Below are 25,771 nucleotides of genomic sequence, written 5' to 3'. Positions count from 1 at the left end.
GTACTGGCTGCGCAGGCGCGCTCGGGCCCTTCGGCCGCTGGTTGCCTTAGTAAGCGCTTGGCCTCTTTTGCCCAGACCTCCCGCGCCTCCAGGGCAAAAATGGAGCCCTATAAAGGGGAGCCCGAGCTTCAGCGGTTTTATCACCGGTTGCTGGGCCCGCTGTCGCTCTTCCCCCGCAAGGCGACGCGCCCAGAATCTCAGAAGCGCCTCCCGCCGGAGGTGCCGATGCTGTTGCCCTTGCCGGTCTCCCGGCTGACGGTGGCGTCGCTGTGCAGCCAAGTGACCAAGCGGCTGGCCCGCAGTGGGCTGTCGGTGCGCGTGCCTACCGAAAGCCGACTCCGTTTCACTGAGGTCATCCTGGACGAGCTAAAGTGCAGCTGGCAGGAGCCTCCCACTGAACCTAGTCTGAGCCACTTGAACAACCAGAGACTGCGGAAGCGGCTCCTGGCCTACGTCCTGCTCAGCAGCGAGCAGCTATTCTTACGCTACCTGCACCTGCTGAAGACCATGTCGACCCGCAGAGGTGTCTTCACTGAATCAGCCACACTCACCCGTTTGACCGCCAGCCTCGCCAGGGACTGCACAATCTTTCTCACCAGCCCTGAGGTCTACCGTTGCCTGCTCGCCGACTTCCTCACCCTGCTGAAAGTAGAACAAGCCCACGGTGGCATGCATAAGCTGCGCCCGGTAGGCCCTACTGGGGCTTTCAAGCTTTACCCTATCCCATGGCTTCATAGCACCAGCTTTGCCCAAGTACCAAGCAGCAACCTCAACCTAAACTACCTCATCCAACTCAGCCGCCCGCGGGAGTTTCTCAGTGAGCCTGAACTGGATCCAGTGAAGGAACTGAAGTCCATCCCCCAGCTGCAGAGGAAAAAGCCTCTCCAATGGCTGTCCTCTATGCAGAAGAAGAGAGAGAGTAACTTCAGTTCTGCACAGATTGTGTCACTGCCCCAGTACTCTGTGACTCCCACCAGCAGGGCTCCCTCCACCTCGCCCCACTTGCCCCTCTACTCGCAGCTCCGGAGGGGCCATTCCATGCCCTCTCTGCGTGAGGGCTGGAAGCTAGCAGATGAGTTGGGCCTTCCTCCACTCCCCCCTTGCCCCTTAACCCCACTGGTCCTGGTTCCAGAAAGCAAAACAGAGCTGGCAGGGGACACAGTGGCTGAGGACCTGAAGCAGATGATAAAGAACATGAAATTGGAGAGGACTCACTACTCACCACTGGACTCAGGCCTGCCCCCACTCCTGGGGGCCCTGACCCGCCGCCCAGCTGCAGCACATCGCATGCAGGAACTGCAGAGAATGTTGAAGAGCCTCGAAGAGGAAGAAGCCACTGGGCAGTGGGGCCTCCGGTGCCCCAAATCCTTTCCACTTCAACCACAGCCAGTGACTGTTACTTTGAAGCTAAGAAATCAGGCTGTGGTCCAGGCAGCTGCTGTGCAGATCTCTGAGAGAAACTTTCTGGACTCCTTCCACGTTGACGGGGCCGGAGTCCTATACAACCACCTGGCTGGTGAACTAGAACCCAAACTTATCGAGGAAATGGATATTGATTGCTTTGTTGGCAATAACATCAGAGAGGTCTACAAGGAGTTGATGAGCCGTGTCTCTCTTGACCACTTCTCTTTTGACCAGGGACCCCTGGTTGAGCCTGCAGCCAATAAAGACTGGTCAGCCTTCCTGTCCTCAGCCTTTCTACGTCAAGAAAAACAGTATCGCATCATCAATCCCAAGTTAGCTGGGCTTTATTCCCAGGGAGCAAACATTTTACAGTCCTATGATAAGGCAGCCTCCCTCACATCACTCCAGGCAAGCAAAGGCTGGGAGAAGTGGTCCAACAAAATCTCATGGATGAACTGGTGGAAAACCACCTTGTCTGTGGATGACTACTTCAAGTACCTCACCAGCCAGGAGACAGATTTCCTCCATGTCATCTTCCAAATGTATGAAGAGGAGGTTCCTGTGGAGACCATAGCCCCTGTCAGAGAGTCCCTAAAGATTCAGTACCCACCTCCCTTACTGGAAGATGAAGAGCCAGACTTTGTTCCAGGAGAGTGGGATTGGAACACAGTGCTAGGGCACAGCCTGGGAAATAAGAGGATCAGCCTCCTGGGAGAACCCTACAAAATCCTGAGCCTACAGAAGCGTCTGGAGCGCCTGTGGTCCGTGCTTGAGGTCCCCAACAAAGACCGGCTGGACTTGGCCATCAAGTACAGCTCCAACGCCCGTTTGAGGCAGCTGCCTTCATTGGTGAGTGCCTGGGAGCAAGCCCTGAAGCCCATTCAGCTGCGGGAGATGTTGCTGGGGAGACTAGAATCATTTGAGCAACAAGCCTCTGACCCCAACCGCTTCTTCCAGAAGACTGACATGGGCCTGAGTCGCTTCCTGGAGGAGAATCAGTTCCGTAACCGTCTACACAGGAAGATCAATCTAGTGCAGGCTCCTTTGGCTTCCCTCCTGGAGGAGATTGAATTAATCTTTGGGGAGCCAGTGACCTTCAAGGGGCGGCGATACCTGGACAAGATGAAGCATGACAAGGTGGAGATGCTTTACTGGCTACAGCAGTGGCAACGGGTCCGCCACCTGACCCAGGGTCAGAAGGCCTCCCACCAGCCAAGGCTGTTCAAGAAGCTCGGCAGCCAGCCTTTAATAACTCCCGGGAATACTCCCATTACTCTGTGACAAGGCCAAGTGCCCTCCCATCCCTCCCTAACCCCTAAACACCCGGCAGATCCTCCAGACCTCTTGACCGCTTCAGAAGACAAATTATCTGGGAGTGCAGGATTTGGGAACATTATGCTTCCAACTACCCAGGGACTGAGATTAGTACTTTATTTTGACTATAAAGTGCTCATAAAAGGATCCCCAAGCCCAGAAACCCAGTATTCCCATTTATTTCAAGCCATGCACATTGCAGCCGAAATCTCATACATCCAAAAAACTGAGACCATCTGTTGGAGTTCATCGTAATGGGAAATGTCAGACAGAGGCAAACCTTCACCTTTGGAACCCCTCAGCTTAGCATTTATCACACTACATTTAAGTTCGCTGATTAGAATCCCAAATCAAGAGGTTCTATGACATGATGCTTAAGAGCTAGGGCTCTGGAGTTAGGAGGTACGGATTTAAATCCTGCTTTGTAACCTCAGGCAAATTCCCTAACTGCTTGGCCCCTGGACCATCATAAGATGAAGGCGTTGGGTCCAGGTTGTCACTACCACTTCTAAGATCCTGTTGGTAGAGCTAAAAATTTGTATTACATTTTTACCAGTTAACACAAGCACATGGTACAGAGAACACAAGGGTATATACTGAAAAGGAAGTCTCCTTCCTGTCTCAACCTCCCATACCTCAGTTCCCCTCCATGGGGAACTGTAAACATCTACATTACTCAGGAGAAACAGACCATAAGCCATAAACATAGTACCCAAGCACACTGAAAAATAGAGTGCCAGAAGGTGGTAAATACTGCGGACAAAAGAAAAAGGAGAGTAAGGTAAGGAAACAAAGACTGAGGGATGTCGTTTTAATTAGGGTAGTCAGTGCAGGCCTCACTGGGAAGGGAAGGTCTGAGCAAAGGCCTGAAGGAGAAAAGAAGTGAGCCCTGTGGACATCGAGGATAACTTCCTCAACACCCACTACAAAGCCCTAAGGCAGACAGGTGCATGGAGTGTTCCAGAAAAGCAAGGTGGCCAGTGCAGGTGGAACAGAGCAAGGGGGAGAGAGGAGTCAGGGCGGTCATAAGATGTGAAGGGGCAGGTTAGATTATGTAAGGCCTCGTAGGCTATTGGATGAACTAGTTCAGAGAGAGCCTATGCATATATGAGCATGTAGGCATATATTATCCATGCATATGTGTATAACTACACCAATAGTGGGACACTATTATGCTATTTTGCCCCTTTCTTATTTTACCTAACATGCCTTGAGCTTATCTCATATCAATACACATAGAGCTGCCTTATACTCATGATAGCTCTATAGTATTCCACTGTGTGTATTTTTATTTTATTTAACTAGTCCCACATTAATGGACATTTACAAACACAAAATGCTCTAGAAAACATCCTTGTTCATCTATTTAGAATGTGCAACTATTTCTATAGTATAAGTTCCTGAAAGTGGAATTGTGTATAAGCATTTACATAAAAGCATAAGCATTTGTAACTTTGATAAGATATTACTGATTGCCCTCCACAGAGGTGATAACAATTTGCAGTATTGTTAACATTGCAGGAGTATATTTCTTTCCCCACGCACCAATAGAATGTTATCAAATTTTTCAACCTTTACCATCTAGCAGGTGAAAAATAGTATCTCATTTGAGCTGTGTTCTCATTTCTCTTATGAGTGAAGTTGCATCTTTTATATGTTTAAAATCTGTATTTCCTTTTCCATAAAATGCCCATGTGCTTTGCTCACTTTTCAACTGGTTTTGACTTTTTCTTGATTTTTCAGAGCTCTTTATATATTCAGGAAATTCAGCTAACATGTTAATAGTTAACACTTGCTAAATTCTTACCTTGTGCAGAACACTTTCCCTACATGATTTCTTAGACTCCTCACAACTACCTTGTAAAGTACATATTTTAATCGCCATTTTGTGCTGAGGATATGAAGACTTGGATAGGTAAAGTAACTTACCCAGGGTCATAAAGGTAGTAAATGGGAGAGCCAGAACCCGAGCCCAGGTCTGACTGACCCAGAAGGCTACAGGTGTCTTTCTGGTATACTGATTCTGTGAGATACGGTAAAAGAGCTCTTAGATACAGCCTAGCTTATCTGCCTGCATAGGTACTGTGAACGCCTCTGATTTCCTTCACTCGTCATTGGCTGACACATAAACTTCCACTTTGTTTTCCCAATAAAACAGCATTTCTCAAGCGCTTCCAACCCAATTCCCCTTAGAATGGAGGAACACAAGCATTTTGGTCAGGTTTGAGGGACTGGGGTCGGGGAGGGTGTGTGGGTGGAGGGAAGCAGTGCTAGCTAGCCTGAAGCCTGAGTAATTTCTCTCTCTCTTTTTTTTTAAAGATTATTTATTTATTTATTTGACAGAGAGAGACACAGCGAGAGAGGGAACACAAGCAGGGGGAGTGGGAGAGGGAGAAGCAGGCTTCCCGCCGAGCAGGGAGCCCGATGTGGGGCTTGATCCCAGGACCCTGGGATCATGACCTGAGCCGAAGGCAGACGCTTAACGACTGAGCCACCCAGGGGCGCCGAAGCCTGAGCAATTTCTTTATAAAGTCTTTGATTTTTGAGATTTATGCAAAATATGCATTCTACTCCATAGTATGTCCATTTTTTAGATATAAAAATGACGCTTGAAATTACTTCTCTTTGAATTAAACTGGCCCTCCAGGTAGCTATGCTATATTTAGTATTTATATTATGGCTTCACATCTCTCCTGGCATAATGCTGCATTCTCCAGAAGTTACACATAACCCAGGCAAGAAACACTACAGCAGGGGTCAGCAAACTTTTTTTGTAAAGGGCCAGATAGGAAATATTTTAGGCTTTGTGATATGTTCTCTCTCACGAGGCTCAACTTTGCTTTTGTTCTGTGAAAGTAATTATAGACAATACGTTGAATAAATGGGGTAGGGCTGTGTTCCAATAAAATTGTATTTGCAAAAACAGGGCCAGATTTGGCCCTCATGCTGTAGTTTGCTAACCAAACACCAGCGCATGAGCCCCTTTATTGTTTTTTTTAAAGATTTTATTTATCTATTTGAGAGAGAATGAGATAGAGAGAGAGCATGAGAGGGGGGAGGGTCAGAGGGAGAAGCAGACTCCCTGCTGAGCAGGGAGCCCAATGCAGGACTCAATCCCGGGACTTGATCCCGGGACTCCAGGATCATGACCTGACCCGAAGGCAGTCACTTAACCAACTGAGCCACCCAGGCGCCCCTGCATCAGCCCCTTTAAAAAGCAGAGACATGGGGTGCCTGGGTGGCTCAGGCGTTAAGCGGCTGCCTTCGGCTCAGGTCATGATCCCAGGGTCCTGGGATCGAGCCCCGCATCAGGCTCCCTGCTCCTCAGGGAAGCCTGCTTCTCCTTCTCCTACTCCCTCTGCTTGTGTTCCCTCTCTCGCTGTGTCTCTCTCTGTCAAATAAATAAATAAAATCTTTTAAAGAAAAAAAAAAGCAGAGACACTCAGGAGGAGCGAGATAGGAAATTTGTGCAGCCATTTCCCAAAGTGTGTTGCATAATAAACTAATTATGGGTGACAGTCCTTGAATGAGGGTTCCATGGTCAAATAATTTTGGGGAACAGTGCATATGCATTTCTGCATTCCCTCAGAGACTGACAATACATATTAGCATATTGAAAGCTCTGATAGGTCTTGCAAAAAATACAGTTGTTTAACTTTGACCAAAGAACCCTTTTATTCCTTGATAGCCATTATGATTACTGGGAAGTAAGTTTTGGGAAACAGTACCTCACTGTGAATTAGTCCTTTGGAATTCCCACTGACAGTTCTAGATAGGGTTAGTGCCCAGAGATAGGACAGGGAGGATACATTCCTAGACACACAGGCCTAGTTGGGATATCTGGGTCTCAAGTGGCATAAAAAGGTATCTTAAAACCCAAGACAGGCTTGAGATGAGAAGCCACAGGAAATGGAGACTCTTAGGCCTGCTTCAAAACACTCACTCAGTAGGTTCTGCCCTTCTACCAGGCATTCAGATGTGGAAATATATAGACCTAGGACCGCCTCTCCCAAGGTTTCAGACCTAAGCCCACGGCTGTGTGATCCCGCACTGCTGATCCTGTTTATGGTTTATAAAGTGCTTTTCACGTTCATTTGGGTGAGAACCAATTGAATATAACTTGCTCCCGAAGTCGTAGAGTCTCAACTTAAACCCACGTCTGGGGACTTCAAATTCTTGGCCCTGCCTGTCCGGCTGTGGTGGGGGTCCTTGCTCCTCGCCAAGCCTCCCTGTAGCCAGAGGCTCCTGACCCCATCCCAGCAAACTCAGCTGTTTGCCAGGTGTCGTGCTCAGGTGCTTTAAGGATATTCTGAGCCCAGGTGTTTCTAACTCCACTAAGCCTACAGCCCCACCCCTCTTGGCCCTGAGGTTTCTGCGTTGGTCCATCTTTTCCTTGTCCTATCATTTACCCTTTTTCTTCATGTTGACTTACTTTTTAAGCTTATTTTAAAAGGCAATTTAATGGGCTCCACTCTGTGTGTGGAGCCTACTTAAAAAAAGGAAAAAGAGGGGCACCTGGGTGGCTCAGTCGGTTGAGCATCCAACTCTTGATTTCGGCTCGAGTCATGATCACAGGGTCGTGGGATCGAGTCCTGAGTCAGGCTCTGAGCTCAGCTCGGAGTCAGCTTAGGATTCTCTCCCTCTCCCTCTGACCCTCCCTGCTGTGCTCGCTCTCTTTCTCTCCAAAATGGATAAATGAATCTTTAAAAAAGAAAAAAAAAAAGGCAATTCAAATCATATTAGCTAACACTTATATAGTGATTATTAAGCACCAGACTTAGTTCTAAACATTTTACACACAGTAATTCATTTAGTCCTCATGGCAATGCAATGAGGTAGGTACTACTATTATTTCAAAGTCCAGATGAGGAAACTGAGGCATAGAGTGGTATATGACTTGCCCAAGGTCACACAACTAGGGACATGGTCTAAATTCAGACCCAGGGGTCTGACTCCCTAATACATGCTTTTAACCACTATACTGTTTCTTATCATAAAATCTAGAAAACAAGTCTGCCCAGTTGAAGGCCATAGGATGATTCTGTATATGATCAAATTTCTGACTTTCATTTTTGCCTGTACCCTGAGGAAATCTGGCTCTCAGTCAACCTGATTCCGAGAAATGACTCTGAGGCCCTCAGCATGATTCTTTCAGGTCTAGAGCCCTTTGCCTGAGCCTCTCCCGAGGGCCAGATGCTCTGCCTGGGGGAGGGAGGTAGGAAACTGGAAGAAACCAGAGAGACCCACTCCCTGTTGCTGAGGAGTTTAAAGTTTAGTGGGGAAGATAATTTCAATAATGTAGCAAGTAAAGGGCACAGTGGGACCCCACAAAAAGGACAGAGCTGGGGGTGATGGGATCGAGCCCCACATGGGGCTCCCTCTCCAGCCAGAAGTTGGCTTCTCCTTCTATCTCTCCCCCCATCCCCCACTTGTGCTCTCTCTCTCTCAAATAAATAAATAAAATTTTAAAGATTTTGTTTATTTATTTGACAGAGAGATAGAAAGAGCCAGAGAGCACAAAAGGGGGGTGGGCGAATGGCAGAGGGAAAAGGAAAAGCAGGCTCCCCGTCGAGCAGGGAGCCCGATGCAGGGCTCAATCCCAGGACCCTGAGATTGTGACCTGAGCCGAAGACAGATGCTCAACCAACTGAGCCACCGGGTACCCGAATAAAATCTTTTTAAAAAATACAGACAGGGCGCCTGGGTGGCTCAGTTGGTTAAGCGACTGCCTTCGGCTCAGGTCATGATCCTGGTGTCCCCGGATCGAGTCCCGCATCGGGCTCCCTGCTCGGCAGGGAGTCTGCTTCTCCCTCTGACCCTCCCCCGTCTCATGTGCTCTCTCTCTATCTCATTCTCTCTGTCTCAAATAAATAAATAAAATCTTTAAAAAAAAAGAGAGAGAAAAAAAAATACAGACAGGGATGGGGCACCTGGGTGTCTCAGTCGGTTGAGTATCCAGCTCTTGGTTTTGGCTCAGGTCATGATCACAGGGTCCTGAGACTGAGCCCCACGTCAGGCTCCATGCTCAGTGCAGAGTCTGCTTGGGATTTTCTCTCTCTCCCTCTGCCCCTCCCCCTGCTCTTTCTCTCTCTCAAATAAATAAATAAATAAATAAATAAATAAATAAAATCTTTAAAAAAATGCAGACAGGGCTCTCCCATGTTCTGGTGGGTGAGACACAGCAGTCGTACAGGTAAAACAAATCGTATGTGTTATGATGACAAATGTTATGAGGGAATAAAAGCAAAAGGGCAATAGAAAGTTCAGAGGGTAGCAATTTAAAATAGGGGATCAGAGGAGGGAGTATTTGAGCAAAGACTGGAAGGAGTGGGAGGAGCCCTGTGATATCTGGGGAAAGAACATTCTAGGGGGGGGAATTCGTGTAAGTGCAAAAGCCCTGAGGTAGGTGTGTGCCTGGTGGGTCTAAGGAGGCTGGTGTTGCTGGAATGGCGTGAACTAGGTGGAGAATGTTTGGGAATTAGGTCGGAGAAATAATGGGGTTTTAACAGGCTTTAGTCAGAGAGATGACATTTGGCTGCGCCATGGGCGATGGTTAGCAGGCTGCCAGGCTGGAGGTAGGCAGACGAGGGAGCAAAGCCACTGCATTGGGATGATGAGCAGGAGTGGAGTGTTTCAGAAGCAAATTTGGCAGCATCTGGTGATGACTGGGTGTGGGGATGAGGGCAGAGAGTCAAGTGCACCTCCTGGGTGTGTCTGGCTTGGGCTCTGGTGAAGCCCTTCTTGAGATGGGGAGAGGAAGGGTTTGGTGGGAGTGAGTGGGATGGGGGTAAGGGAAGGTGTTGAGTTCAGCCCTGAAAAGGTTAAGTTTGAGGTGCTTGCCAGGCATCCAAGTGGAGATCCAGGGGCATGTGTTTTTTCATAGACTCTGACAGAAACTCTGCTAAAGATAGGAATCCTCTTTGAACAGCATGCTTATCCTCATATGCCTTGTGTAGCTCCTCTCATATCTCAAATCTGTAATTTTCTAGGCTATTTTTAGAGTGAAAGTATCAATCTGGGACCTAAAATATATGTAGAAATGATTGGTTTAAAATTTTACCAAGGCTAGGGGCGCCTGGGTGGCTCAGTCATTAAACGTCTGCCTTCAGCTCAGGTCATGATCCCAGGGTCCTGGGATCGAGCCCCGCATCGGGCTCCCCCTTTTTGAAGGGTTCACTACACGCCAGGCCCTGTCCTTAACTGGCTCCGTGGGAAGCCTGCTTCTCCCTCTCCCACCCCCCCGCTTGTGTTCTCTCTCTCGCTGTGTCTCTCTCTGTCAAATAAATAAATAAAATCTTTAAAAAAATAAAAAATAAAATAAAATTTTACCAAGGCTATACTTTTTTTTTTTAAGATTTTATTTATTTATTTGAGAGAGAGAGAATGAGAGAGAGCAAGCACATGAGAGGGGGGAGGGTCAGAGGGAGAAGCAGACTCCCTGCCGAGCAGGGAGACCAATGTGGGACTCGATCCAGGGACTCCAGGATCATGACCTGAGCCGAAGGCAGTCACTTAACCAACTGAGCCACCCAGGCGCCCAAGGCTATACTTTTTTAAAAAGCTTAATACGAAGTTCACCTAATACCTAATACCACTGAGTCAGGCATTGCTATGAACTCTTTCTAACCTGCGTCACACCAACATCAGCCCCTGTTTTAGAGATGAGGACGAGAGGTACCATGGTTGGGCTCCAGGGTTCATAGCACGATTCAGGGCAAGAACACAGGCTCTCGGGGAGCTTTGCTGCAGCCCTTAGACAACTTAATCTCTCAGTCTCAGAGGCCACGAGCTCAGAAGAGCTAGGCTCTGGTGACAGAGGAGCTCTTCCTGAAGCCCAGGACTGGCTCAGGTGTTACTGGGAAATCTGTTTATAGAAAGATACCCGCTGAGGACCAGGATTTGGCCCTGGGGGAAGTTTGAGATCCAAGAGTGGACGTCAAGAAGCTTAGTGTGAAGCTCAGAAGCCAGAACACTGCTTTAATTTTTATTTTTTTTTTCAAGATTTTATTTATTTATTCATGAGAGACAGAGAGAGAGAGAGAGGCAGAGGGAGAAGCAGGCTCCCAAGGAGCAGAGAGCCCGATGCAGGACTCGATCCCAGGACCCTGGGATCATGACCTGAGCCGAAGGCAGACGCTTAACCATCTGAGCCACCCAGGCGCCCCAGAACACTGCTTTAATTTTTAGAGGCGTGTACGGGATGTGAATTCGGGCTAATTTTCATCCAGTGATGCCAGACTCCCCTCTGGCCCTGCCCCCCTGGCTCAGGGATTGTACTTTGGAAGACAGTGGCTGCGTAGGAGGTGAGCGGGCACAGGGATAGCGTCCCGTAACTTCTTGTAGGGATCTCGGCACTCGCAATGTCCAGGACCGAACCTCAAGAGCGCCACCGTGTGGCGGTGATGAGTCACAACGGTAGTCCGAGACTCCAGACCCCTGAGAGGTGCGGGAGGAGGTCTGCCCACAGCCAGAGCCTCACACGCCCAGCCCCCAATCACTCGCTATTTCGGACTGAATAAATCAGTGAGGATTCTGGACAACTTAGAGCCGGGAGGGAGAGGAGGAGCCTCAAAATACAGACATAGCTAGGCAATGGAGTTTGAGGAATTATTTAAGAAAGATACAAGAGTTTTAGTATAAGAGTGCCATACAGAAATGGATTTACATGGTAAATGAATATGAAGCTACCATTCAAGGAGCGCGTATGAGAGGCTGCCTGATCTCATTCAGTCTACAAGGACGCTGAGGCTCAGAGAGGTGAAAAGATGTGTCTCAAGTCATGTAGCAGTCAGCTTAGCCTACCAGTGGATCTCAACTGAGTCAGATCCAACAGGCCATTTAACAACAGATACTTTGCGGCGCCCTGTCTACACCCCCAGCATCTAGATAGTGCCTCGTGCATAACATGCACTGGCCTGTGTTTGTTAAATGAACGAAATGAAATTTATAGATATTATCCTACCTACCCACATAATTTTAAAAATCAAGGGAAAATAAAATGGAAATAATTTGTGCTATAGAAATCTGCATTTCGGGGCGCCTGGGTGGCTCAGTCGTTAAGTGTCTGCCTTCGGCTCAGGTCATGGTCCCAGGGTCCTGGGATCGAGCCCCGCATCGGGCTCCCCGCTCCGTGGGAAGCCTGCTTCTCCCTCTCCCACTCCCCCTGCTTGTGTTCCTGCTCTCGCTATCTATCAAAAAAAAAAAAAAAAAGAAATCTGCATTTCCACATGTACATGCCCAGTCAGGATCACAGGAGAAGATATAACTGAATCAATCGTTGTGAACTGAGTAGCTCCGAAGACACAGTCTCCTGAAATGGTGAATGCCCTTTGTAAAGATCTGGACTCATACGAGGAAAATTCTCTTGATTTACCCTTCAGTAGCATTTTTGAATAATTCAGTGTATACTAAAGCACATATAACAGGCGTTAAGGTACTTGGTGCAGATAATTAGAAACAGGTTTTTCCCACTTACTTAAATGACCGGTGGTACATTAGGAAGTTGTGTAGGACATGGAACAATTCTTGGTAATGTGGATCCATCCCAAACATTGAAGGACGTTAGGAATCTCTGGTCCCTATCTGCTAAGGACCAGAAGAGCCCCATCAATGTGATAACCAAAAATACCCCTACAAATTTCCAATTCCAAATTTCCAGGGACAGCAGATGTCCCTTTGAGACTTCTGGTAGGTTAAAAACCCAAATGTCTACACTTAGCTCTGTTGATCTTTCCCTCTTTCAGGGGCCCTCCCAAAGACCTGGGCTTCAACACTCTTACTTCTCATCCCTCCCTTTAGGATTCTCTCTGCAAGTGGTTTTTGGTTTTGTTTGGTTTTTTGTTTTGTTTTGTTTTTGCTAGAAGGTTAGAACTGATGTGATAAATGATATAGTTTTGGAACATAGGTGAGGTTTGGTGGGTTGAGGTCCAGAGTTGACAGCCAAGAAAGAATTCTTGAGATGTCCTGGGTGCAAAATGGTGGTTTTATTAAAGCACAGGGACAGGACCCGGGAGCAGAAGGAGCTGCTGCATTGGGGTTATGAGGTGTGACTGATTATATACTTGGGAATTGGGGCTAAGGAAAAAGGGAGGTTTTCAAACAAAATTTTGTATGCTAAAGAGGACCTACAAAATATGGGAGGCCTTGCCATGATCAAGTTAAGTTTGTTGCTCTCTCTAGCAAAGCATTAACATTAAAGACAGTGGGAGTTTCCTTCTGGAAGTTAGGTTATTGATAAGAATGCTTTTTTCTTGTAAATCACGAAGACATTTGTAAACTGAGGGAGACACAGATCTTGCGGGACTGTGAGCTCTATGAGTTAATCATTTGTTTTTCCTTCCCTTAGCTTTAGGGCAGCCAGGAGTGCCTAAGAAACGTCAAACATATCCCACCTGGGAGGGCGAGATTGCGGGGTGTCAGTTTGTGCTTTGCTCTCAGCTTGCCTTCTGCTCCCTCATCGTAAATGAGGTACAGTTCTATCTTCCTATTTCTACAAAAAAAGACTCAGAGAGGTGAAGTAACTTACTCAAAGTCATGGAGCCAATCTGAAGTGGCAGAACTAGAATTAGAACCCAGGTCAGTCAATCTGACTCTAAAGCCTGGGATTTTACCATCTTTTCTAATCCTTTGTCACTGTCTTCCATTTCCCAGTCCCAGAAGATTTCTGTTATGGTGGGAACCAAGGCTCAGAGGGGTCTGGAATGTGCTCAGACCATACAGTTGTTAATCATCGTTCTCATAAATCGGGTCAGCATTTGCGGAAGGAAACCCCGCTGTTTGCTCCCCTGTCCTAGGAAGGTCTGTCCCATCTGGCCATGACTTGGGTATTGCTTCATCTCCTGGATATTTTCATTTCTGGGCAGCATTTGCCTCAGTGTAAAGGGTGCAGACCTTCTCAGACCCTAGGGGCAGAAGAGAGTGAAATAAACCCCTTAGTCTGGGACTTAAGAATGAGCTGCAAGCAGCTACCATTTCATTGAATCAGGTCTTAAAAGACGTGCTGCAAATTTTACACACCATCTTAAATATTTTGGGGGCATACCCTAACAGAACATACTTTTTTTTTTTTTTTAAAGATTTTATTTATTTATTTGAGAGAGAGAATGAGAGAGAGAGAACACATGAGAGGGGATAGGGTCAGAGGACGAAGCAGACTCCCTGTTGAGCAGGGAGCCCGATGCGGGACTCGATCCAGGGACTCCAGGATCATGACCTGAGCCGAAGGCAGTCGCTTAACCAACTGAGCCACCCAGGCGCCCCCAGAACATACATTTTTAAAAAATGAAAAAAAGGGGGTGCCTGGGTGGCTCAGTTGGTTAAGCATCTGCCTTTGGCTCAGGTCATGATCCCAGGGTCCTGCTCAGCAGGGAGCCTGCTTCTCCCTCTCCCTCTGCCCCTCTCCCCTGCTTGTGCTCTCTTTCTGTCCCTCTCTCAAATAAATAAGTAAAATCTTAAAAGTAAATACATAAAAATAAGATAAAAAAATTAAATAAAATGAACTTCATCCCAGCGTAGAAAGTCATGTATGAAGGCGTACTTTTTCAAACACGAGTGCTCCTAAGATTCATCACATATTCCAGATTCCTTACCTAGACCTCCTGAAGCCGAACCTGGGACCTTGCATTGTCAATTCCTCTCCCACCCTTTCCCCACCCCGTTGCTCCCAGGTGACCCAGCCCTTAGTCCATTTAGCTTGCTTGGAGGAACAATGCTCCCTTTATGCTCTGGCTTTCAATAGCCCTCAGGGTCTGCAGAGGCCAGTTTGAGAAGCAGAATCTTTATTGGTATTAGAACTGGATTCAAACCCTGCTTCCCTTATTTACCATTTCTGCAACTTAGGGAAGTTACTGATTCTCTTGTTGCCTGTGTTTCCTGTCTCAAGGGGGCGGTTGTGGGGTTACATGGGCTAGTGCAAGTACATAGTGAGGACACTGAGGGCCTAGCACATAGTTAGTGCTCACTTAATGTTAGCCATTATTTTTACTGTTAATATTTTGGTGTGCCGGGCACTCTTCTGGGGAACGGCTGTGGCAGGCAGGCACTAAGGTGATCCCCATGATCCCAGCCTCCTGGGATTCACATCTTTGTGTAGTCTGCCCTGTAGAGGCTGCTTTTGGGCAACAGGCTTGAGCAAAGGAATATAGAAAGGGCCCATGGCAACCACCACTGAGCTGAATACACCCACCTCCATAGGCCCTAACTGACCAACGGGCTACTTACAGCCAGGCACGGTTACCAAAAAAGGGAGAAGCCCCTGTAACCCCTCACCTTCCTCCTTTAAATAGGACCCCCACCCACAGCTTCGTTGCAGTTTCTGCTTCGCTGTCCCGTCCTCCGCTCCCTTGCTGTATTCATACACTTCTATCTCCTTTGTCCTGCCTCGGGTTCACTGTCCACACCCCAGCTTCCTCCCTATCCAATAGGGAGAGACACCACATTCCCCCCTCCCCTTGGGTGTGAGAGGGATCTGTGGCTTGCTTCTTCTTCTTCTTTTTTTTAAGATTTTATTTATTTATTTGAGAGAGCGAGAATGAGAGAGAGAACATGAGAGGGGGGAGGGTCAGAGGGAGAAGCAGGCTCCTCGCTGAGCAGGGAGCCCGATGCTGGACTCGATCCCGGGACTCCAGGATCATGACCTGAGCCGAAGGCAGTGGCTTAACCAACTGAGCCACCCAGGCGCCCTGTGGCTTGCTTCTAAAACCGGTAAGAGTACATGACGGCAGGGCAGAGGTGATAGACACATGATAACGTGTACGTGATTATTTACAATCATTACAAGATTGTAACATTCTCACTTCCCCTTACTGGCTTTGATGAGGGAGCAGAAGGCTAGCTGAAGACAAAGCACGAGCTGACACCCTGTGACCTCCCCCCCCACTCCTGGGTGGGACCTGCGTCAGGTTCTTCCAGGAATCTCCCAACTATCTTATTGTTAATACCTTGCTAGAGGGGAAAACAACCTTCACTTGACAAAACGGCAAGGCCTCTGGCGTCTTGTAGGTATTTTGTAGGCTAGTCCTCTTTAGCATGTGAAAGTTCTTTTGAAACCTCCCTTTTCCTTACCTCCCAACTCCGAGTATATAATCACCACTCCTCAAGACCGAGGTGCAGCAAGCAGTTCTTTCTGTCCCCCGGGTCCTGTCCCCGTGCTTTAATAAACCACCATTTTGCACCAAAGACGTCTCAAGAATTCTTTCTTGGTCGTTGGCTCCGGACCTCACCCCACTGAACCTCACCTATATTCCAAAACCACATTAGCTTTGAGGAAGCAAGTCCATGTTGGGAAGGCTCGCGGGGCAAAAAACTGAGGACAACTGATTGCCAATCAGACAGCAAACAACTGAGGCCTCGGTCCAGCAGCCCTCAAGGACCTGAATGCTGCCAATAACCACTGAGCTTCCAAGCAGATCCTTCCCCAGGCCAGTCTCCTAGGACACTGTAGCCTTGTGAAGCAGGCTTGTGATTCATTTTGTAATGTTTCACACAGTAACATAACTAATACACCACCCCTCACCTTCCAATCTCTTTGCTCCTGCAATTCTATCCCCTTTCTCCTGAATCATCAGTATCTCCCTTAACATTTGGTCACTAACACCAACCCGTAAGCATGCTCTAGGGTCTGCCATCTTTTTTTTTAAGATTTTATTTATTGGTCAGAGAGAGCACAGCAGGGGGGGTGGCGGCAGACAGAGGGAGAAGCAGGCTCCCTGCTGAGCAGGGAACCCAATGCAGGACTTGATCCCAGAACTCTGGGATCATGACATGAACCAAAGGCAGCCGTGTAACCGTAGAATCTGCCATCTTAAAAAAAATACTCTTCCAGGGACGCCTGGGTGGCTCAGTTGGTTAAGCGACTGCCTTCGGCTCAGGTCATGATCCTGGAGTCCTGGGATCAAGTCCCGCATCGGGCTCCCTGCTCGGCGGGGAGTCTGCTTCTCCCTCTGACCCTCCCCTCTCTCATGTGCACTCTCTCTCACTCATTCTCTCTCTCTCAAATAAATAAAATCTTTAAAAAAAAAAATACTCTTCCAGTGCCTCTTTTTTTTTTTTTAAGATTTTATTTATTTATTTGACAGAGAGAGACACAGCGAGAGAGGGAACACAAGCAGGGGGAGTGGGAGAGGGAGAAGCAGGCTTCCCACGGAGCAGGGAGCCCCATGCGGGGCTCGATCCCAGGACCCTGGGATCATGACCTGAGCCGAAGGCAGTCGCTTAACCGACTGAGCCACCCAGTCGCCCTCTTCCAGTGCCTCTTACTTGGCTAATTATCACCTCATTTCTCTACTCTCCTACATGGCAAAACTTCTTGACATCCTTGTCTCTAGCCGTTGTCCACATTTCTCAAATTCTCCCCTCAACCCACCATTCTTTTTTTTTTTTTTTTAAAGATTTTATTTATTTATTTGAGAGAGAGAGAAAGCATGAGGTGGGGAGGGTCGGAGGGAGAAGCAGACTCCTCGCTGAGCAAGGAGCCCGATGCGGGACTCGATCCCGGGACTCCAGGATCATGACCTGAGCCGAAGGCAGTCGCTTAACCAACTGAGCCACCCAGGTGCCCTCAACCCACCATTCTTAGTGAGGTCTCTAGTGACCTACATGTCACCCAATCCAAAAGTCACGTCTCTCTCATCTTACTCGCCTTCTCAGTGGCATTTGACACAGTCAGCCACTTCCTCTTCCTTGAAATACACCCTCTCCCACTTGGTGGACACGACCTTCTCAGTCTTCCTCCCCACTCAATGTCCACTTCCTCCCAGTCTCCTCTGCTACCTCCCTCTTTCCTACTCAGCTTCTGAATGTTGGCATGCCCCTGGTTTTGATGCAGATAGGCCACGTCCAAGGACCCAGAGGGGGTCCTGCAGGACCAGCCAAGAGGGTCCCTGGCTTCACACAGGATGGAAATCAAACGCAAGCCGGCTGGAGGTGAAAGCAGAGTTCATTGAAGATACAGAGAGAGCAGAAACAGGTGGAATGTCCACGAGCCTCGGAAAGGAAGAAGAGTGAGTCTTTGGGGGTCTGGAGTTTTTATTGAAGATGGCGGTCTGGTGTCCTCCGTAAGTCACTTGTACCCGGAGCCAGGGGTCTTAGTGTCAAGGTATTTGGAGTCAGGGGTCTTGGAGAAGTTTATGACCCTGACCAGTCACTCCTTAGATGTTACCTGTTGTGCTAGAAGACTCCAAAGAAATTATTGACTCCTTGGGCACCTGGGTGGCTCAGTCAGTTAAGCGTCTGCCTTCGGCTCAGGTCATGATCTCAGGGTCCTGGGATCGAGTCCTGCATCAGGCTCCCTGCTCAGTGGGGAGTCTGCTTCTCCCTCTGCCTCTCCCACCCCCCACTCCTCCCACCCCCACTTGCGCACACTCTCTCTCTCACAAAAATAAATAAAATCTTAAAAAAAAAAAAGAGGGGCGCCTGGGTGGCTCAGTCAGTTAAGCGTCTGCCTTCAGCTCAGGTCATGATCCCAGGACCCTGGGATGGAGCCCCACATCTGGCTCCTGGCTCAGCAGGGAGCCTGCTTCTCCCTCTGCCTTTGCCTCTCCCCCTGTTCATGCTCTCTGCTCTCTGTATCTCTGTGTCTCAAATAAATTAAAAAATAAATTTTAAAAAAGAAGAAAATGTTTAAAAAGAAATAAAAAAAGAAAAAGAAAAGAAATCACTGACTCCTTGACCTTCACCCAGAGGACATACATAAGGCCTGTGTAAGTCAGGGGTGCAGAAAAAGGAGCAAAGAAAAAAGCCCAAGCTTTTTCTCTCATGGGGTCCCCTCAGTTTCCCTGTCTCGGTTTCAGTTTCCTACTTAGAAGGTAAGTTGTGAGAATTGCCCAAGGTAACATGTGCACCTTGGGAGGAGTGGGGGGATGGGAGAGGCAGAGGGAGAAGCAGACTCCCCAATATCCCACCCCCCATTAATTATCGTTATGCTCTCTCCCCTCACTCTGGTGACAAAACGAGCCACCCTTTTCCCCATGCACTCTTCAGGTGGTTCCGACATTCAGGAACAAACTCTGAGAAAGATGACTGTTTCCCGCAAAAGCCAATGTGGATCTCCAGAAACCTGGATCTAAGAAAAGTCCACTGCCTCTGCTGGGGACTCAGTAATCCCTTTTTTTTTTTTTTTTTAGATTTTATTTATTTATTTGAGAGAGAGAATGAGACAGAGAGAGAGCATGAGAGGGGGGAGGGTCAGAGGGAGAAGCAGACTCCCTGCTGGGCAGGGAGCCCGATGCGGAACTCGATCCCAGGACTCCAGGATCATGACCTGAGCCAAAGGCAGTCGCCCAACCAACTGAGCCACCCAGGCGCCCAGTAATCCCTAGTTTTAATTCATTCAGCTTCAGACCTTTCAGGAGATGAAGTGTGTGTGAGCGTGGGTATGTGACCTGCCACAGACGCTAGTAGGGGGCCTGGGTTAACGATAGCAGGCATTTCCGAGATGCTTCACACCATTTATCTTTCTAGAAAATGAAGCTGTGCATTAAATAACAGTTGGGTGACATCATGTCCACTCCAGGGCTTGCCGAAGGAGTCATTGATTCATTCAACAAACATCTATTAAGCAGGCAGTAAGTGTGTTGGGCGCCGTGCTAGGTGCCGAGGAAGCGGCAGTGAACAGGACGACAAGGTCTCTGCCCTGACCAGCTCCTGGCCTACCGGAGGACAGCCGCAAGTGAAAAGGAAATTGCAGCCCAGTGTGAGAGGAAGTTCAGGAGCTAGGCATCTAGGAGTCCAGAGGCAGTAGCCCAGCCAGGGGCAGTGGGGGTGGGTCAGGGAGGGCTTCCTGGGGAAGTGTCCTCTACACTGCGAAATGAAAGGTGTCTGGGTATTGGGCGGAGGGAAGAACAGTGTGAAATTTTCCGAGGTGTGCAAGAGCTTGAACTTCTGAGGAGTTAACAAACAGAGGGAGGCTGACATTTCAAGCGCACAGCACAGGACCGACTGGATGGCACTCGAGGGGCTTTAGACGCGGCATTAAGGACCTGGGATTGTCTCCTGTAAGAGACACAGACGGTGCCCCAAAGAGCTTAACCTGCATAGCAGGGAGAAATAAGCACGTGCTGGAATCCTTCAGGCCATCCCGTCTCAGAGCTCAGCCGGGATGGAGCTCAAAGCCAGCTCTGGTCTGGCTCCAGCACTTATTTCTGCGTAGCTGGAAAGTCACTTCACCTTTTTAGATAGACCTCTGCTGCTGTAACAAGTCAGGTTTGGACCGGGTGACATTTACTATTAGTTCTCCGCACTCTCTAAGCCTAAACTAACTCTCCATCCCCTTCTGGGATTTCCTCAATTCCCTTAAACTTCCTCTTCCCTGCTTCCCTCCCCAGCTGGGAACACCTTGCAGGGCAATTTCTCTTTCTCATCTGTCTCTCCACTGGAGTGCGAGCTCCAAGCCGGCAGCACTATGCCTAACGCATCTGTTCATCTATCTTCTTGCTAGGCCCTGGCACACAGCTGTGAAAGCTTGAATAAACCGAAGCACAGTCCTACACCCGGCACCCTGCTTCAGTGGTTACCGAATGCTTGCGTGCTTGTGTTAGATCCCCACAACAGCCGGAGGCACTGCCAGTCCAGGGGATACTACCTGCCATTTTGCTGACGAGCGGAGGAGCCTCTAAAGCCAGCTGTTAGTTACTATTGTCATTCCCAGGCCAGCATCCTTTCCCCTCCCTAAACGTCTCTAAGACCTAAGAGGATTATTCCAAGACTGCAGCTCGGCCCGTGTGTCCACAGACCTACCGAACTGCTGCGAGACTGCAGGGTGCCCACCCCACCCCTGCCCTGCCCTGCCCTGCCCTCCCCTCCCCCGCTTTGGCGACGACTCGCCTGCGCCGCGCGCGCGCCCCACGTGCCTCGCGTAAATAAGCGAGTGCGCAGGCGCACCCGACCCGCGTCCACTGGCCGGCGCCCCGCCGCCCCGGGCGCAGGGGGAGGGACGCCGGCCCCTCTGGCCGCGGGCTACTCCGCCCCGTCAGTTGGTCCGCGCGTCTGTCGGTCGGTGCGTCCGCGCCTCCGGCTTCGCCCTCGCAATGGCACGCTGGCTGCCGCTGCTGTCGCTGCTGGGGCTGCTCCTGGGCGCCGCTCCCGCCCCGCCCCGCCGAGCAGCCGACGCTCAGGCCCGGGAGGCGGCGTACCCGGAGCTGCTGGGGCCAGCCCGCTTCGCCCTGGAGATGTACAACCGCGGCCGGGCAGCCGGGACGCGGGCGACGCTGGGGGCCGTGCGCGGTCGCGCCCGCCGGGTGAGGACGCGCCGGGGGTGGGGGCTCCCGGGGCCGGTGCGCGGGGCCCCTGGTCGGAGGGTTGGGAACTTTGGCCTGGACCCCGGGTGGGGGCGCTGGACGCCGGAGAGACGAACTTCTGGTGCTCGGGAAAGGGAAGGGGGTAGGGCGGGGCTGTGGGAAGGACGGGCTGGGGAGGGAGTGGATGTGCCTGCCTCACCCGCCCCTCCATCCAGGCGGGCAAGGGGTCGCTGTACTCCCTGAAGGCGACCCTAGAGGAGCCTCCCTGCAATGACCCCACGGTGTGCCAGCTCCCTGTGTCCAAGAAAACGCTGGTGAGTGATAGGGGCTCTTGTGATTCCCCCGCTCCCATGATGAGTTTGGGTCAAGTGTTGAGGAGGCAGCAACTACCCCACCCTGAGTCATTTCCCAAGGCTCTGAGGGCCAGAGACTAAAATGCCCTAAGAGTGGGCATGACAGGGTGCTGACTGCCTCACTCTGCGCCGTGGGGGGGATCGCCTTGTTCCTTGGAGGTGGTCTTCACATGAGGCCCTTCCAGCGCCATCTTGCCAAGGCCTTGCTCCCATCCCAGCACCCAGACTGGCTTCCTCCTCTCCCTTCAGCTCTGCAGCTTCCAAGTCCTGGATGAGCTAGGAAAACACATGCTGCTGAGACGAGACTGTGGCCCAGTGGATACCAAGGTTACAGGTGCTGGGAGAGCCCAAGGAGGCTGGCATAGTTCAGACCAGACTTCACGCAGGGTTCAACCTTGATTTCTTCTCTGTTCCAACCCTATTCAGATGACGAAAATGAGACACTGAGTTCAGTCCTTCCACTGTTGAACAAGGAACCCCTGCCGCAGGTGAGGCGCCCATCTCCATCTGGCAGCTGGCTGCTGCTTTATTTCCTCTTCTCTTTCTCTCCCCCGGGCCTGGGCTCCCTGGTGGATCTGTGAAGGATTCCTTGTAAAGACCCCTGTGCCCTTTACAGGATTTTTCTGTGAAAATGGCTTCAATCTTCAAGGAGTTCGTTACCACCTATAATCGGACGTATGAGACGAAGGAGGGTGAGGACCCAGCCTTGGCTGTACCTGGCCCAATCAGATCAGGACCTTCCCCCCACTTGGTACCTTGGTGTCGGGGAGGGGAAGGACACACGAGGCAGAGCATCCACTCAGGGACCCCTTAAATCCCCAAGTTCTTGCCCAGCCTCACAGGACTAGACCGCTACCTCAGGTACCTGGCCCCTTCTCCCATCTGTTTTTCTTGTCAGAAAGCATGGGTCTTCATCATTCTGGATAGAATGGGAAGGGGTAAAGGCCAGATTTTCTCTGCTGGTGCCCCCACCTCCCCAGCATGATAGTCTTTTTCCCATGACCCCCTGGCTGAGGATGCCCTTTGGACCCCATTTCGGTTATGCCTTCACTCCTGGGGTACCATCAATTCAGCGTGGCCCCAAAAGTTGTTCCCACCTGCCCCTCGTCACTTGCAGGTCTGGACCTCTCCTCACCTCCAGCCCTCCCCAGAGTTCTGTCTTTGAAAAGAGCTTCAGGCCTGACCCAGAGCCCACCTCCTCCCCAGGGATACCCAAGTGCCTTTCCTTTTATCATCTGCCTGGGGTCCAAGCCTTTCCTCTCCTGCTCCTTGGTTCTCAGAAACCCAGTGGCGCATGTCTGTCTTTTCCAACAACATGATTCGAGCGCAGAAGATCCAGGCACTGGACCATGGCACAGCTCAGTATGGGATCACCAAGTTCAGTGACCTCACAGGTAGAAGTGGTGGCCAGAGCCCTCATGGAGCCCGGAAGAGTCAGGGTCTGCTCCCAAGGCCCCTGATCAGGGCTGCCTTATACTCTCCCCCGCCCCCATCCCCTGCCCACCTTTGCCCACAGAGGAGGAGTTCCGTACCGTCTACCTGAATCCCCTCCTAAGAGAGAACCGCGGCAAGAAGATGCGCCTAGACAAGTCCGTTAGCAGCTCTGCCCCACCCGAGTGGGACTGGAGGAGAAAGGGGGCTGTCACCAAAGTCAAGGACCAGGTTGGACCCCTAAGAGGCAATGGCAGGACATGAGGACTGCACTGAGGTTGAGAGGGGACCCAGCCCGTCTCTCCTTCTCTCTTGCAGGGCATGTGTGGCTCCTGCTGGGCTTTCTCAGTCACCGGCAATGTGGAGGGCCAGTGGTTCCTGAAACGGGGGGCCCTGCTCTCCCTCTCTGAGCAGGGTGAGCATCCCACTCTACACCCTTGACCCCCTGCCCAGCCCCTCCAGAGGGCTCCTCAGGACCAGCCTTCTGTCTCCTAGAGCTCTTGGACTGTGACAAGTTGGACAAGGCCTGCCTGGGTGGCTTGCCCTCCAATGCCTACTCAGCCATAAAGACTCTGGGTATGCATTCATGGGATCGGGAGGGGCAGTGGGACTTAGCATGAACTGGGTTCAGGTCTTAATGCTGACCCTTAACGAAGACCTTGAGCAAGTCAGCTTTTTGACTTCATCTGTGAAATGGGGCTCATCTTGCCCACTTCATAGAATTGCTCTAAGTATCAAGTGAGGAGGTAATACATAAAGTCCTTGATGCATAGCAGGGGTCTTGGTGTTTTTGCTGCTTGGAGGTCCATATTTCTGTAACACCACTGAGTCAGGTAGCAACACACCTCACCCATGAGAGGAGGTAGTGACTTAAACTGGCAATTCAATTCAGTGGTGGGCCTCAGCGGCCATGGGATGAAAGGCTGAGGGACTGGGGTGGCTGTACAGAGACTGAGAACCTGGTGGGTCTGGGCCACACTGGGAGCAGACTTGTCTGAGCAGGACAAGCAAGCCAAGATGAAGAGCCCCAGGAGTGCTGGGATGAGTAAGGATCAGAAGTTGGGCATCGAGTCCCATCCCCTGCCATATTTCTCCCTGATTCTTCCCTCAGCCCCCTTAGTCTCTGTTTTGTCATCCCTAGAGGGAGGCTGTTGTTCAGAGGGCACGGCCTTGGTCTGGGGCGGGCAAGGACCTTAAGACCTCACAGAAGGGGCTGGGTGTAGCCCCTGGCCAGGAGAAGACGAGTGTATGCTACACGGGGGCCCATATTTTCTCTCCCCACCCCATCCCACCCCCACCATTCCCCAGGAGGGCTGGAGACAGAGGACGACTACAGCTACCGCGGCCACGTGCAGACCTGCAGTTTCTCTGAAAAGAAGGCCAGGGTCTACATCAATGACTCAGTGGAGCTGAGCCGGAATGAGGAGAGTGAGTGAGGGCCAGGGTGAGGGTGGGGACAGACCAGGTGGGGCTGGGGCCTGGCTGTCCCTGACGCTGTTCCTCGCCTTTCTCAGAGCTGGTGGCCTGGCTGGCCAAGAAGGGCCCCATCTCTGTCGCCATCAATGCATTTGGCATGCAGGTAAGGCCCCAGCTCGGCTGCCCCTGCCTGTCCCTTGCCAGCTCCCTTCCCGCTTCTCCTTGGAGGTGGCCCCCTACTCTTTATTCTCCCCACCCCCAGTTCTACCGCCACGGGATCTCCCACCCACTGCGGCCCCTCTGCAGCCCTTGGCTCATCGACCATGCTGTGCTGCTCGTGGGCTACGGCAACCGTGAGTTCCACTGACCCCCTTTCTGACCATCCCCCTCAGATCACGGGCAGAGGTTGAACCGCAGCCTCTCAGGACCTCTGGAGAGGGAAATTGAGGGAATTCCTGGGAACCCTGTCCTTATCCCTGCTGCGGTCCATGGGCCAGGCAGGAGTCATCTGTTCCCTCTCTGGATGGGAATGCTGAGGCAGTGGAAGGTTGAACTGTTACAGATAAATGACCTGCTAGAGGCGGGGTGGGGGTGGGGTGGGGTCTGTGTGGCGCTGGGTGCCCTCCCCCACCCAGAGCCACACCACGTCTCCAGGAGGGTGGCAGGTGGGCCTGTCTGCCTTTCTGCTCCTTTCGCAGTAGGTCACAGCAGATAGTGGGAGAGTGCAAAGGGCTGGGGGCCCTGACTGGAGAATTGGGGGCCCCTGACCCCCCTGCACTCTGCACTGCTCCCCAGGCTCTGGCATTCCCTTCTGGGCCATCAAGAACAGCTGGGGCACTGACTGGGGCGAGGAGGTGAGTCTTGTCTCCTTGGCCCCGGCTCTCCAGCCCCACCTTGCCCTAGCGCACTCACCTGCCCACCTGCCTTCCCGCCAGGGTTACTACTACTTGCATCGTGGGTCCGGGGCCTGTGGTGTGAACACCATGGCCAGCTCGGCAGTGGTGAACTGAGGAGCACCAGCTCAGGACCTGGTGCTGACCAGAGCAGCCCCTTCCTCAGCCTGACCTGCGTGTCCAGGCCCCTTCCCAGGAGGCAAGCTGGCTGAGGGACAGGCACCGGGTACCTCAGGGTGAGCAAAAGGCACTGGGCTAGGGCAACACCCATACCCCTCTCCACCCCACCCCTACCCTGAAGTTCCCCAATGGCACCTTTGTTGACTTGTGGTAGCTAGAAGGCTCTTGGGGTAAAGGATGATGTCCTGGCAGCTGAAGCTGGCTGGGGCAAGAACCTTGGGCTTGGGTGAGGAGCAGGTTGGAAGAAGATATTCTGGTCATAAACCCAGCTTTGTCCTCAGCAGGCTCTGGCTTCCTGCCCTGCCTTTCCTCTGTCTGATGCTATAACTTTTCTGGTTCCCCCTGGATTTGGGGACAGTGTTTCTTTCCACATCTAGAGAAATTATTGTAACTTCCTTTTTCTAACAGCAATAAAGAGGTGTCCTAGGCCCCAGTGTGGTGTGAGTGCTCGGTACCTAATGGCAAAGGGGGGTGGTAGGGACTCCTGGAGGGTTGAGGTTGGGCAGCTGGTCCTGCCCAGGAGCCTGAGGACCCAGCTTCTGCTTCA

General features: G+C 50.8%; 2 protein-coding genes across 2 annotated transcripts; both read left to right on the top strand.

Annotated features, from left to right (window-relative positions):
* The first annotated feature begins 64 nt into the window (after nucleotides 1-64).
* On the top strand, nucleotides 65-2,653 carry CCDC87 (coiled-coil domain containing 87). The gene is given in 2 exon segments (XM_035013337.1): nucleotides 65-2,628; nucleotides 2,630-2,653. Coding segments are annotated over 2 exon segments (2,553 nt in total). The 5' UTR covers nucleotides 65-99.
* Nucleotides 2,654-20,625: 17,972 nt separating this feature from the next.
* CTSF (cathepsin F) lies at nucleotides 20,626-25,657 on the top strand. Its single transcript, XM_035013336.1, is given in 14 exon segments — nucleotides 20,626-20,951; nucleotides 21,167-21,265; nucleotides 21,554-21,679; nucleotides 21,682-21,792; nucleotides 21,921-21,996; nucleotides 22,585-22,698; nucleotides 22,821-22,966; nucleotides 23,054-23,150; nucleotides 23,231-23,311; nucleotides 24,044-24,163; nucleotides 24,250-24,314; nucleotides 24,414-24,504; nucleotides 24,947-25,005; nucleotides 25,087-25,657. Coding segments are annotated over 14 exon segments (1,470 nt in total). The 5' UTR covers nucleotides 20,626-20,741; the 3' UTR covers nucleotides 25,162-25,657.
* Nucleotides 25,658-25,771: the final 114 nt, after the last annotated feature.

The sequence above is a fragment of the Mirounga leonina genome, unplaced genomic scaffold (assembly GCF_011800145.1).
Source record: "Mirounga leonina isolate KUSES-001 unplaced genomic scaffold, KU_Mleo_1.0 Mir_166, whole genome shotgun sequence".
NCBI lineage: Eukaryota > Metazoa > Chordata > Mammalia > Carnivora > Phocidae > Mirounga > Mirounga leonina.
This window is presented reverse-complemented; position numbering and strand designations above follow the sequence as displayed.